Source organism: Myxocyprinus asiaticus, chromosome 3, assembly GCF_019703515.2.
Source record: "Myxocyprinus asiaticus isolate MX2 ecotype Aquarium Trade chromosome 3, UBuf_Myxa_2, whole genome shotgun sequence".
Classification (NCBI taxonomy): Eukaryota; Metazoa; Chordata; class Actinopteri; order Cypriniformes; family Catostomidae; genus Myxocyprinus; species Myxocyprinus asiaticus.
In genome coordinates this window covers 49,246,976-49,261,796 of record NC_059346.1, presented here as the reverse complement: position 1 = coordinate 49,261,796, position 14,821 = coordinate 49,246,976, and the positions used below count along the sequence as shown (strand labels likewise).

Genomic DNA, 14,821 nt, shown 5'->3' with positions numbered 1-14,821 from the left:
GGGCATTACTCGGTTTGGAATCACCCATAAACTCTCCCTTTACGCAGACGATCTTATTTTATACATAGCCAACCCTATTTCTTTGTTACCATCAGTCCTTAATATTTGTGATTTATTTGGCTAATTTTCTAGTTATAAATTGAACCTTCAAAAAAGTGAATTGCTCCCCATCAATCTACCAGCTGAGAAGCTTTCTCAGCATCTTTTTCCCCTCAGTTGGGCTCAGGAGGGGTTCAGATATTTAGGTGTATTTATTAATAAGTCATTCACAGCAATCTTCGCAAAAACATTCACTCCTTGCTTGATGTCTGTAAATCAGATATAGAGAGAGAGTCTTCTCTCCCAATATCGTTAATAGACCATGTTAATTTGGTTAAAATGTATATTTTGCCTACATTTTTATACCTTTTTCAACATAAACCAACACTTATTAACAAGTCTTTTTTGCCACTTTAAATCGGATAAGTTCTTTTTTTATTATTTTTTTGCGTGTGGCAATAAGTGTGCACGCATTAAGAGAGTGGTTCTCCAACTTCCAAAGTCTAAGGGGGGCCTTGCCCTACCTAATTTCCAACAATACTATTGGGCCTGCAATATTAATAAACTTCTTTATTGGATTGGTTCCTCAGGTGCCACTGAATGTCCTATTTGGGTCCAAATGGAAATGTCATCCAGAAAATATTCCCTTCATTCAGTGATTTGCTCCCAGCTTCCTATAACTACCAAAGATGTTTCAGACAGTTTAGTGGTTACCAGTACTCTTAAAGTATGGGTCCAATTTAGGAAGCATTTCGGGTTGATTAGACTATCAGTTTTGGCTCCTATCTTGAACCGTTATTCTTTTCAGCCATCATGTTCGGACCCAGTTTTTCATGACTGGAATTCTAGGGGTCTTAGTACCATCAAGGACCTTTATGATAAAGGAATATTTTTTTATCTTTTTCAGAATTATCAGATAAATATGATCTTCCTAACACTCACCTTTTTCATTTCTTTCAGATCTGGCATTTTGTACAAAACCTATTCCCTCAATTTCCTAATTTCCCTCCTGATTCTAAAATGAACTCCCTTCTCTCTTACAATCCAGACAGAAAAGGGTTAATCTGTCATTTATGAATCCATAGATTAATTAAATCCAGACCCCACTGTATCTCTTAAGAACACCTGGGAGCAGGAGCTGGGAGTGGCCATATCGGAAGTAGAGTGGGATTTCATACTTGATTTAGTGCACTCTTCATCTATATGTGCTCAATATGGTTTGGTACAATGCAAGATCCTGCATAGAGTACATTACACCAACACCAGATTAGCAAAGATATACCCGGATCGAAGTGACACCTGCAATAGATGCAGACAGTCTCCAACACTTACTATTTCACATGCCGTTTTAAAGCCGTTTCCCCATAAAGTACCTGTGCAAGGTCAGACATTTAGACAGGTTGAAAGATAAATTACAGCATACTCAGCGTGCCATATCATCCTTTCAACAAATCAGACCCTCATCAGTTCATCAGGCCATTGATGAACATGCAACATGATAAATGACTTAATTGTTCCTGAAGAGTAAGAGTGTCACATTCATTTCTCCTGTGCCGCTCTCATTTGATACTCTTCTCTCTTTTGTTTTTCTTTTCAGAGCTGCCAGAGTCAGAGTATCTCAGTGTGGCAGATGCGACGTGGTTAGCTCTCAATGTGGTGTCAGGGGGCGGGAGCTCCACCAGTTCTCAGCCAATTGGAGTCACAAAAATAGCGAAATCGGTCATCGCCCCACTGGCCGACCACAACATCTCTGTTTTCATGCTGTCCACCTACCAGACTGATTTTATACTGGTGAGTGTCACAGATACTTAGAGCAGAGGACATTTACACTATCAGTCAAAAGTTTGGACACACCTACACCTACCTATTTGTATTTTTTACTATTTCCACATTTTAGAGTAATAGGAAAGTAATCAATACTATGAAATAACATAAATACAATTGTAGGTATTATGTAGTGACCAAAAATATATTATTTAAATTTTTTTTTTTTTTTTTTTTATTCTCTCAACCAACTTCATGAGGTATCCAATTGAGATGCAGTACTGAAGGAGCTCCCACATATGCTTACCACTTGTTGGCTGCTTTTCCTTTACTGTCTGATCTAACTCCTCCGTCAAAAATACATTTCAGATATAAATAGGGCTGCTTGTTGCACAATAGTCTTTGTCTTTTCAAAAAAAATTCTCAACACAACTTTGGTAAAGTGTGAGCAGCAGGGCAAATTAAAGGGACACTGGGCATGTCTGGTGGACGACATGAAGTGTTCTAAAATTAAAAAATTATTTTCTACGGAGGTATGCACACACCTGCAACGTTCTGTGTCAAAATTCTGCAGCGCCATGGAGCGCAACTCGCATAGTTTCATTAAATTTGACCCAAATCATTGTCAAGGGACAAAGATTATTTACTCTAGCCATCACTGGTTGATATATTGTGTATATGCATCTTTCATATAGCCTACACAATGTATTTTCAGTTACAAGTATGTTGTTTTGTGGTTTGACAGCTTGAATGAAAGATCTGTTCAAGGCTACATACAGAGAAATTGCATAATAAATGTCACCATTTCTAATTGTTCAGTTTGCGCAGTTACACCAGTTTCATACACTAACCTGCAAACTCATCAACATCACTGTTCATTCTTGAAGAAGTACAAAAACCTTTGGATTACCATCTGCTGCACCACATCAGCCCATCCTGTGTGTGTGATTGTGACCGCAACCGGCTTCAGTAAATATTATATCAGCCTCTTGTGGTCTCCCAATGCCATTACGCCATATTATTAAACAAAAGGTCAATTGCATGAATTGGAAAGCACTCAAATTAGCCTTTTAATTTAAATGTCGGCTAATTTTAATATATCGGTGCCTCAAAAATATATAGATAAAATAACGCCGATCAATTATGACATCCCTATTAAAGAGTCTTAAATGAGGTCATTACCCTTACTTAATTGAATTTGAGAAAGATTTTGCAAGCAATTTAAGTTTGTTCATTCATATTGTCATTTTCATTGAGCAAACATCATTTAATCAAATTAACGTACTATAATAGTTTTAACTCAACTTTATTAGGTTAGTCAAACTCAATTTAATAATGTTTAACCCTAACCCTAATTTTCTTATGTTTGTCCAACTTTATTTTATTAATCATTATTATATGCCAGGTGAGCAAGTGTAAAACTGTTGCACTGTCAATTTGATAGCAACTGCTTCTGGAGCTAAGCAGCACTCAAATCAATCATCACTTGAACGTGAAAGTCCATCCTCAACCTAAGCACAAGCGCCAATATTACCACAATGGTAACCCCCAAAACTCCAGCCTAACAGGCACTCTTTTTAAATACCAATATAACAGAACAATAAATATGAACAAATCTCCTCATATTCTCATCTTGCTCAAAAATGCATAAAATAAAACTTAATTTCAACATTTGTTCACCCCATCCAGTCACATGCAAAGCATGCTGGAAAAGGAAATCCCCTGCTCAGTTTCATCAATGCTACAAAAAGTATTCATGTAGTCCTAATACAAATGTATTAAGTAAACTTAAATTTAAAACATTTTATTGGATAGAATGCAATGAATTCAAGTTGACAATGTTCTAGAATTGTGTTGCTTTAATTCATTTTAATTAAGTAAACGGAACAACCTGCAAAAAAACTTGTGTAATAGACCTAATGAAAATGTTGTTGTTGTCATCAATATTGTTTTCATGCTTGTTTTTGCATTTAAGACTTAAGCACTGTTTTCAGTATCAAGTTCCTTTCCAGTGTGTTATATGAAAGTGTTAAAAGACTTTGTCAGTCCAGTAAGTTTGAGCTGTGACTGGTGTTTCTATCCTTTTGTAAGCGTCTTCACACAGTACACATTGCAACATGACAAACAGTCAGAAAAAGACACCCGAATGTAAAGTTTCACATCGTTGTAGCAGATCTGCAGTAGAGATTTCGAGCTGTCATCGTATGTTGTGAACATGTGTAGTGTGGAGGGTGCATAACTTTTAAAAAATGTATCAATGCACAGCAGATAGTGTAATTGTACTATTATATAAGTTAGGATATTATAATCGTGCAGGATCAGTTTCAGTCTCTTATGTCCAGTACGGTGCCTCAGATGTGGCTCTGACCACACTGAGAAATGGCAGTTTTAAAGTTTGAGCTTATTTAAATTACCTGCTTCTGCATTTAGTAAACTATAGGAAGTGATATGAATGCACATACAAATAAACAAGAAATGCTGACACAAGGATCTAGAAAAAGATGGTAGTCAAGACTCTCTATACCTTGAACATTAAGACATTAAGACAAACATCTACCAGTGTATTGCAGATACATTGCAGATTAAATAAATTTAAAAAAAATCAAGACTTGTGAATATCTTATCAGTGGTTAATAAAATAAATTTCTCTAGCCCACATTTCAAGCTGAAACAAATGCTTGTGATGAATGTAATTTCATATAAGACATGGAATATGGGTTATTGCTATTACAAGATCAAACTCATCAATTATAATTTCTCCTTTCCTAAACCAACTGATTCACTTGAACCACTGCGAGTTGCTGTCATCTCAGCACATTTACATTGTCTGTGTGTGGCTGCACAGTCACAAGAGCCTGTTTATGAAAATAACAAGAAATGTGGGAGTGATGTTAATCTGGGTGTTGTTATGTAAAGAGGATAAAGCCTTTGGATCAGCAGCCGCTTGCTGGAATTTACCGGAAAGTTCACGTTCCACACCAGCTGCTCCCAGCCTGAGAAATAATCACAAGAGCTTTATAGGAAGAGAGGAGATGACCTGCCTCCTGTGCTGGGCCACAAGAGAGATTTGTTTTTCATCTTCCTGACCTGGTTACTTTTAAGAGCAGCTCTTAAATGCTTTTCTGTATTGGCCCATCAGCCCTGGAGAACACAGATGACTTCTACATTTGGATTAATAAAAAAAAAAATAAAAAAAGTGAAAGAGGATATTGTATTCTAGAGGATCTGTTGATTGCTTTAAGGTGTCTGGTCCTTGCAATGGCTTGCATTTTTGTTATTTCTGTGCTCTGAATTACATTTCAGAGTAACTTTTTCACAGAAAAGTTTTTTCTGTGCCACTAGCACATAATTGTAAAAAATAATAATTCCCGAACATTACATGTCTCTCATTGGTTGGACACACAGGTAGTTCTGCCACACCATTATTTGTATCAATATATTGCTGTCATGCTGGTTAGAATGCTCAAATAAGCAATGTTTTGATTGCACCATAGAGCCACAGTGTTTACACTTTTCAGAAGAATCATCCACCGAATGACTTCTAGTTGTCACTGGAAATTAAGTTGGGATAGGAGAAAGTATTATAACATTTACACACATCAACTTTAACTGTATGTAGCTTTCTCTTGAGTTGAGCTCACAGTTAGATCCTTATCATTGAGAATGCTTAAATTCTTTGGAGCTTTTATAAGCTTGTAAAATATACTACAGAAACAGTATATCCATGGATAGTTACCCTTAAAATGTTGCACTCTGTTTTTTTTACTGCATCCAGTCGGTCCTCACTGGAGCACTCTGAATTCAGCTTAATTGGTTACTTAAGATATCCTTATGTATTGTTTTCACTGTAATGTATTCTGAATTTGGTAGTGGTGTTTGAAATACAAATGTACTTCATTGGTGATTGTGTTTGAGTCAGCTGGTTTTGGTTACAGAAGAAATAATTCCCGGGTTTCTACTTGTTTGTGTTTCTGTAATTGAGTTTTATTGAACACTCATGCTGTTTTCATGTGTTGAGTTTTTTTATAATCTATGCATATTCTTTGTATGTGCATAATATGCATTCATAAATGCCTTCAGAGATATGCATTAAAAATAAATAAACTAGCAAACATAAATGCTAAATAAACTAAAAAATCAACTATAGTATTATAAACTACAACTACAATATAATGAACTAAAACTACAAAATTGACCTTAATATAATAAACAAAATAACTAGAAAATTGACTAATATAAAACTAAAAGCACAAAATTAACTAGTATAAAACTAAATAAACTGCTAAATCTATAGTAGTAATAATAATAATAATAAACTATTTTATATAGCGCCTTTAAAGAAACCTCTCAAAGCGCTTTACATAGAAAGGAAAAAATAAAATATAAAAATATAGAGCTTAATACAAATGGATAAAACCTGCATCTCAAAACAACTAATGATAAAACACAGTAAATAAAATGATAGTATTAAATTAATTGAATATAATAGTATCAATTAAAAGCCTCCTGGAATAAATAAATTTTAAGACATGATTTAAACTCACTAAAAGACTGAACTTCTCTAAGTTCTGAGGGTAGAGAGTTCCATAGTTTCGGAGCATGAGAAGAGAATGTCCTGTCACCCATAAAGCATAAACGAGTCTGAGGAGCAGTTAAAAAAAAACAGATTTAGAGGAGCGGAGATCGCGCTTTGGTGTGTACGTGGTTAAAAGCTCAGACAAATATTGGGGAACCAAACCATGCAAAGCCTTGTAGGTAAGCATAAGAATTTTAAAATCAACATGAAACCTGACAGGGAGCCAGTGCAAGGATTCCAAGGTAGGAGTGATGTAATCACTTGCCCTGGCCCTAGTCAGGATTCTGGCAGCCGTGTTTTGCACACATTGCAATTTATTTAATGTAGATTTTGAGACTCCGGCAAGGAGAGCATTGCAATAATCAGTGTGAGAGAAAACAAAAGTATTGATCAGCTTTTCAGCCACAGAGAATGATAACATAGGGCGCAGCTTTGCAATGTTTCTGAGATGATAAAATTATGTTTTAACAGTATTTTTTGCATGTGGATCAAATGACAAATTTGCGTCAAATATAATACCCAGATTTTTCAGCTGGTGAGGAGATCCAATAAGCATAACCTCTGTCTTATTACTGTTAAGACAAAGACAATTTTGAGCCATCCAAATTTTTATCTCAGAAATTTGAAAAAAAAAGGCATCTGCCAGATTTTCACAAGGATTAGAATGAATATATATCTAATATACTTAGTATAAAACAAAGTATAAAATCAACTATTGTATAAAACTAAAAGTACAAATTAGACTGTAGTATAATAAACTAAACTGCAACAAGAAAATCATCTATAGTATAATAAACTAAAACTACAAAACTGATTAGTATTATAAAACTAAAACATTTGACTAATATAAAACTAAAACTACAAAACTGATTAGTATTATAAAAATAAAACATTTGACTAATATAAAACTAAAACTACAAAATTGATTAGTATTATAAAACTAAAACTACAAAATTGATTAGTATTATAAAACTAAAACATTTGACTAATATAAAACTAAAACTACAAAATTGATTAGTATTATAAAACTAAAACATTTGACTAATATAAAACTAAAACTACAAAATTTATTAGTATTATAAAACTAAAACTACAAAATTGATTAGTATTATAAAACTAAAACATTTGACTAATATAAAACTAAAACATTCGACTAATACAACTAAAACTACAAAATTGATTAGTATTATAAAACTAAAACATTTGACTAATATAAAACTAAAACATTCGACTAATATAAAACTAAAACTACAAAATTGATTAGTATTATAAAACTAAAACTACAAAATTGATTAGTATTATAAAACTAAAACTACAAAATTGATTAGTATTATAAAACTAAAACATTTGACTAATATAAAACTAAAACTACAAAATTGATTAGTATTATAAAACTAAAACATTTGACTAATATAAAACTAAAACTACAAAATTGATTAGTATTATAAAACTAAAACATTTGACTAATATAAAACTAAAACTACAAAATTGATTAGTATTATAAAACTAAAACTACAAAATTGATTAGTATTATAAAACTAAAACATTTGACTAATATAAAACTAAAACATTTGACTAATATAAAACTAAAACATTTGACTAATATAAAACTAAAACTACAAAATTGATTAGTATTATAAAACTAAAACTACAAAATTGATTAGTATTATAAAACTAAAACATTTGACTAATATAAAACTAAAACTACAAAATTGATTAGTATTATAAAACTAAAACATTTGACTAATATAAAACTAAAACATTCGACTAATATAAAACTAAAACTACAAAATTGATTAGTATTATAAAACTAAAACTACAAAAATGATTAGTATTATACAACTAAAACTACAAAATTGATTAGTATTATAAAACTAAAACATTTGACTAATATAAAACTAAAACTACAAAATTGATTAGTATTATAAAACTAAAACATTTGGCTAATATAAAACTAAAACTACAAAATTGATTAGTATTATAAAACTAAAACTACAAAATTGATTAGTATTATAAAACTAAAACATTTGACTAATATAAAACTAAAACATTTGACTAATATAAAACTAAAACTACAAAATTGATTAGTATTATAAAACTAAAACATTTGACTAATACAAAACTAAAACTACAAAATTGATTAGTATTATAAAACTAAAACTACAAAATTGATTAGTATTATAAAACTAAAACAATTGACTAATATAAAACTAAAACATTTGACTAATATAAAACTAAAACTACAAAATTGATTAGTATTATAAAACTAAAACTACAAAATTGATTAGTATTATAAAACTAAAACTACAAAATTGATTAGTATTATAAAACTAAAACATTTGACTAATATAAAACTAAAACATTCGACTAATATAAAACTAAAACTACAAAATTGATTAGTATTATAAAACTAAAACATTTGACTAATATAAAACTAAAACTACAAAATTGATTAGTATTATAAAACTAAAACTACAAAATTGATTAGTATTATAAAACTAAAACATTTGACTAATATAAAACTAAAACATTTGACTAATATAAAACTAAAACTACAAAATTGATTAGTATTATAAAACTAAAACATTTGACTAATATAAAACTAAAACTACAAAATTGATTAGTATTATAAAACTAAAACATTTGACTAATATAAAACTAAAACTACAAAATTGATTAGTATTATAAAACTAAAACATTTGACTAATATAAAACTAAAACATTCGACTAATATAAAACTAAAACTACAAAATTGATTAGTATTATAAAACTAAAACATTTGACTAATATAAAACTAAAACTACAAAATTGATTAGTATTATAAAACTAAAACTACAAAATTGATTAGTATTATAAAACTAAAACATTTGACTAATATAAAACTAAAACATTTGACTAATATAAAACTAAAACTACAAAATTGATTAGTATTATAAAACTAAAACTACAAAATTGATTAGTATTATAAAACTAAAACTACAAAATTGATTAGTATTATAAAACTAAAACATTTGACTAATATAAAACTAAAACATTTGACTAATATAAAATTAAAACTACAAAATTGATTAGTATTATAAAACTAAAACATTTGACTAATATAAAACTAAAACATTTGACTAATATAAAACTAAAACTACAAAATTGATTAGTATTATAAAACTAAAACATTTGACTAATATAAAACTAAAACATTTGACTAATATAAAACTAAAACTACAAAATTGATTAGTATTATAAAACTAAAACTACAAAATTGATTAGTATTATAAAACTAAAACATTTGACTAATATAAAACTAAAACATTTGACTAATATAAAACTAAAACTACAAAATTGATTAGTATTATAAAACTAAAACATTTGACTAATATAAAACTAAAACTACAAAATTGATTAGTATTATAAAACTAAAACTACAAAATTGATTGGTATTATAAAACTAAAACTACAAAATTGATTAGTATTATGAAACTAAAACATTTGACTAATATAAAACTAAAACTACAAAATTGATTAGTATTATAAAACTAAAACATTTGACTAATATAAAACTAAAACTACAAAATTTATTAGTATTATAAAACTAAATCTACAAAATTGATTAGTATTATAAAACTAAAACTACAAAATTGATTAGTATTATAAAACTAAAACATTTGACTAATATAAAACTAAAACATTTGACTAATATAAAACTAAAACTACAAAATTGATTAGTATTATAAAACTAAAACATTTGACTAATATAAAACTAAAACTACAAAATTGATTAGTATTATAAAACTAAAACTACAAAATTGATTAGTATTATAAAACTAAAACATTTGACTAATATAAAACTAAAACATTCGACTAATATAAAACAAACTACAAAATTGATTAGTATTATAAAACTAAAACATTTGACTAATATAAAACTAAAACTACAAAATTGATTAGTATTATAAAACTAAAACTACAAAATTGATTAGTATTATAAAACTAAAACATTTGACTAATATAAAACTAAAACTACAAAATTGATTAGTATTATAAAACTAAAACATTCGACTAATATAAAACTAAAACTACAAAATTGATTAGTATTATAAAACTAAAACATTTGACTAATATAAAACTAAAACTACAAAATTGATTAGTATTATAAAACTAAAACTACAGAATTAATTAGTATAATAAAACTAAAACATTTGACTAATATAAAACTAAAACTACAAAATTGATTAGTATTATAAAACTAAAACATTTGACTAATATAAAACTAAAACATTCGACTAATATAAAACTAAAACTACAAAATTGATTAGTATTATAAGACTAAAACATTTGACTAATATAAAACTAAAGCATTCGACTAATATAAAACTAAAACTACATAATTGATTAGTATTATAAAACTAAAACTACAAAATTGATTAGTATTATAAAACTAAAACTACAAAATTGATTAGTATAATAAAACTAAAACATTTGACTAATATAAAACTAAAACATTCGACTAATATAAACCTAAAACTACAAAATTGATTAGTATTATAAAACTAAAACATTCGACTAATATAAAACTAAAACTACAGAATTGATTAGTATTATAAAACTAAAACATTTGACTAATATAAAACTAAAACATTTGACTAATATAAAACTAAAACTACAAAATTGATTAGTATTATAAAACTAAAACATTCGACTAATATAAAACTAAAACTACAAAATTGATTAGTATTATAAAACTAAAACATTTGACTAATATAAAACTAAAACTACAAAATTGATTAGTATTATAAAACTAAAACTACAAAATTGATTGGTATTATAAAACTAAAACTACAAAATTGATTAGTATTATAAAACTAAAACATTTGACTAATATAAAACTAAAACTACAAAATTGATTAGTATTATAAAACTAAAACATTTGACTAATATAAAACTAAAACTACAAAATTGATTAGTATTATAAAACTAAAACATTTGACTAATATAAAACTAAAACTACAAAATTGATTAGTATTATAAAACTAAAACATTCGACTAATATAAAACTAAAACTACAAAATTGATTAGTATTATAAAACTAAAACTACAAAATTGATTAGTATTATAAAACTAAAACATTTGACTAATATAAAACTAAAACATTTGACTAATATAAAACTAAAACTACAAAATTGATTAGTATTATAAAACTAAAACATTTGACTAATATAAAACTAAAACTACAAAATTGATTAGTATTATAAAACTAAAACTACAAAATTGATTAGTATTATAAAACTAAAACATTTGACTAATATAAAACTAAAACATTCGACTAATATAAAACTAAAACTACAAAATTGATTAGTATTATAAAACTAAAACATTTGACTAATATAAAACTAAAACATTTGACTAATTTAAAACTAAAACTACAAAATTGATTAGTATTATAAAACTAAAACTACAAAATTGATTAGTATTATAAAACTAAAACATTTGACTAATATAAAACTAAAACATTTGACTAATATAAAACTAAAACTACAAAATTGATTAGTATTATAAAACTAAAACTACAAAATTGATTAGTATTATAAAACTAAAACTACAAAATTGATTAGTATTATAAAACTAAAATATTTGACTAATATAAAACTAAAACTACAAAACTGATTAGTATTATAAAACTAAAACATTTGACTAATATAAAACTAAAACTACAAAATTGATTAGTATTATAAAACTAAAACATTTGACTAATATAAAACTAAAACTACAAAATTGATTAGTATTATAAAACTAAAACATTTGACTAATATAAAACTAAAACTACAAAATTGATTAGTATTATAAAACTAAAACATTCGACTAATATAAAACTAAAACTACAAAATTTATTAGTATTATAAAACTAAAATTACAAAATTGATTAGTATTATAAAACTAAAACTACAAAATTGATTAGTATTATAAAACTAAAACATTTGACTAATATAAAACTAAAACATTTGACTAATATAAAACTAAAACTACAAAATTGATTAGTATTATAAAACTAAAACATTTGACTAATATAAAACTAAAACTACAAAATTGATTAGTATTATAAAACTAAAACTACAAAATTGATTAGTATTATAAAACTAAAACATTTGACTAATATAAAACTAAAACATTTGACTAATATAAAACTAAAACTACAAAATTGATTAGTATTATAAAACTAAAACTACAAAATTGATTAGTATTATAAAACTAAAACTACAAAATTGATTAGTATTATAAAACTAAAACATTTGACTAATATAAAACTAAAACTACAAAACTGATTAGTATTATAAAACTAAAACATTTGACTAATATAAAACTAAAACTACAAAATTGATTAGTATTATAAAACTAAAACATTTGACTAATATAAAACTAAAACTACAAAATTGATTAGTATTATAAAACTAAAACATTTGACTAATATAAAACTAAAACTACAAAATTGATTAGTATTATAAAACTAAAACATTCGACTAATATAAAACTAAAACTACAAAATTTATTAGTATTATAAAACTAAAATTACAAAATTGATTAGTATTATAAAACTAAAACTACAAAATTGATTAGTATTATAAAACTAAAACATTTGACTAATATAAAACTAAAACATTTGACTAATATAAAACTAAAACTACAAAATTGATTAGTATTATAAAACTAAAACATTTGACTAATATAAAACTAAAACATTCGACTAATATAAAACTAAAACTACAAAATTGATTAGTATTATAAAACTAAAACATTTGACTAATATAAAACTAAAACATTTGACTAATTTAAAACTAAAACTACAAAATTGATTAGTATTATAAAACTAAAACTACAAAATTGATTAGTATTATAAAACTAAAACATTTGACTAATATAAAACTCAAACATTTGACTAATATAAAACTAAAACTACAAAATTGATTAGTATTATAAAACTAAAACTACAAAATTGATTAGTATTATAAAACTAAAACATTTGACTAATATAAAACTAAAACTACAAAACTGATTAGTATTATAAAACTAAAACATTTGACTAATATAAAAGTAAAACTACAAAATTGATTAGTATTATAAAACTAAAACATTCGACTAACATAAAACTAAAACTACAAAATTGATTAGTATTATAAAACTAAAACATTTGACTAATATAAAACTAAAACTACAAAATTGATTAGTATTATAAAACTAAAACTACAGAATTAATTAGTATAATAAAACTAAAACATTTGACTAATATAAAACTAAAACTACAAAATTGATTAGTATTATAAAACTAAAACATTTGACTAATATAAAACTAAAACATTCGACTAATATAAAACTAAAACTACAAAATTGATTAGTATTATAAAACTAAAACATTTGACTAATATAAAACTAAAGCATTCGACTAATATAAAACTAAAACTACATAATTGATTAGTATTATAAAACTAAAACTACAAAATTGATTAGTATTATAAAACTAAAACTACAAAATTGATTAGTATAATAAAACTAAAACATTCGACTAATATAAAACAAACTACAGAATTGATTAGTATTATAAAAATAAAACATTTGACTAATTTAAAACTAAAACTACAAAATTGATTAGTATTATAAAACTAAAACATTTGACTAATATAAAACTAAAACATTCGACTAATATAAAACTAAAACTACAAAATTGATTAGTATTATAAAACTAAAACATTTGACTAATATAAAACTAAAGCATTCGACTAATATAAAACTAAAACTACATAATTGATTAGTATTATAAAACTAAAACTACAAAATTGATTAGTATTATAAAACTAAAACTACAAAATTGATTAGTATAATAAAACTAAAACATTCGACTAATATAAAACAAACTACAGAATTGATTAGTATTATAAAAATAAAACATTTGACTAATTTAAAACTAAAACTACAAAATTGATTAGTATTATAAAACTAAAACTACAAAATTGATTAGTATTATAAAACTAAAACATTTGACTAATATAAAACTCAAACATTTGACTAATATAAAACTAAAACTACAAAATTGATTAGTATTATAAAACTAAAACTACAAAATTGATTAGTATTATAAAACTAAAACATTTGACTAATATAAAACTAAAACTACAAAACTGATTAGTATTATAAAACTAAAACATTTGACTAATATAAAACTAAAACATTCGACTAACATAAAACTAAAACTACAAAATTGATTAGTATTATAAAACTAAAACATTTGACTAATATAAAACTAAAACTACAAAATTGATTAGTATTATAAAACTAAAACTACAGAATTAATTAGTATAATAAAACTAAAACATTTGACTAATATAAAACTAAAACTACAAAATTGATTAGTATTATAAAACTAAAACATTTGACTAATATAAAACTAAAACATTCGAC

The 14,821-nt window shown here is 25.6% G+C and overlaps 1 protein-coding gene across 2 annotated transcripts in view; it reads left to right on the top strand.

Annotated features, from left to right (window-relative positions):
• The window catches only part of LOC127421442 (cytosolic arginine sensor for mTORC1 subunit 2-like), a 57,680-nt gene that overhangs the window by 21,711 nt on the left and 21,148 nt on the right, over positions 1 to 14,821 (top strand). For both annotated transcript variants that reach the window (XM_051664495.1, XM_051664492.1), the window contains exon 3: positions 1,637 to 1,830. In XM_051664495.1, the coding sequence (XP_051520455.1) occupies positions 1,637 to 1,830 (194 nt within the window). The remainder of the gene's footprint in view (positions 1 to 1,636; positions 1,831 to 14,821) is intronic.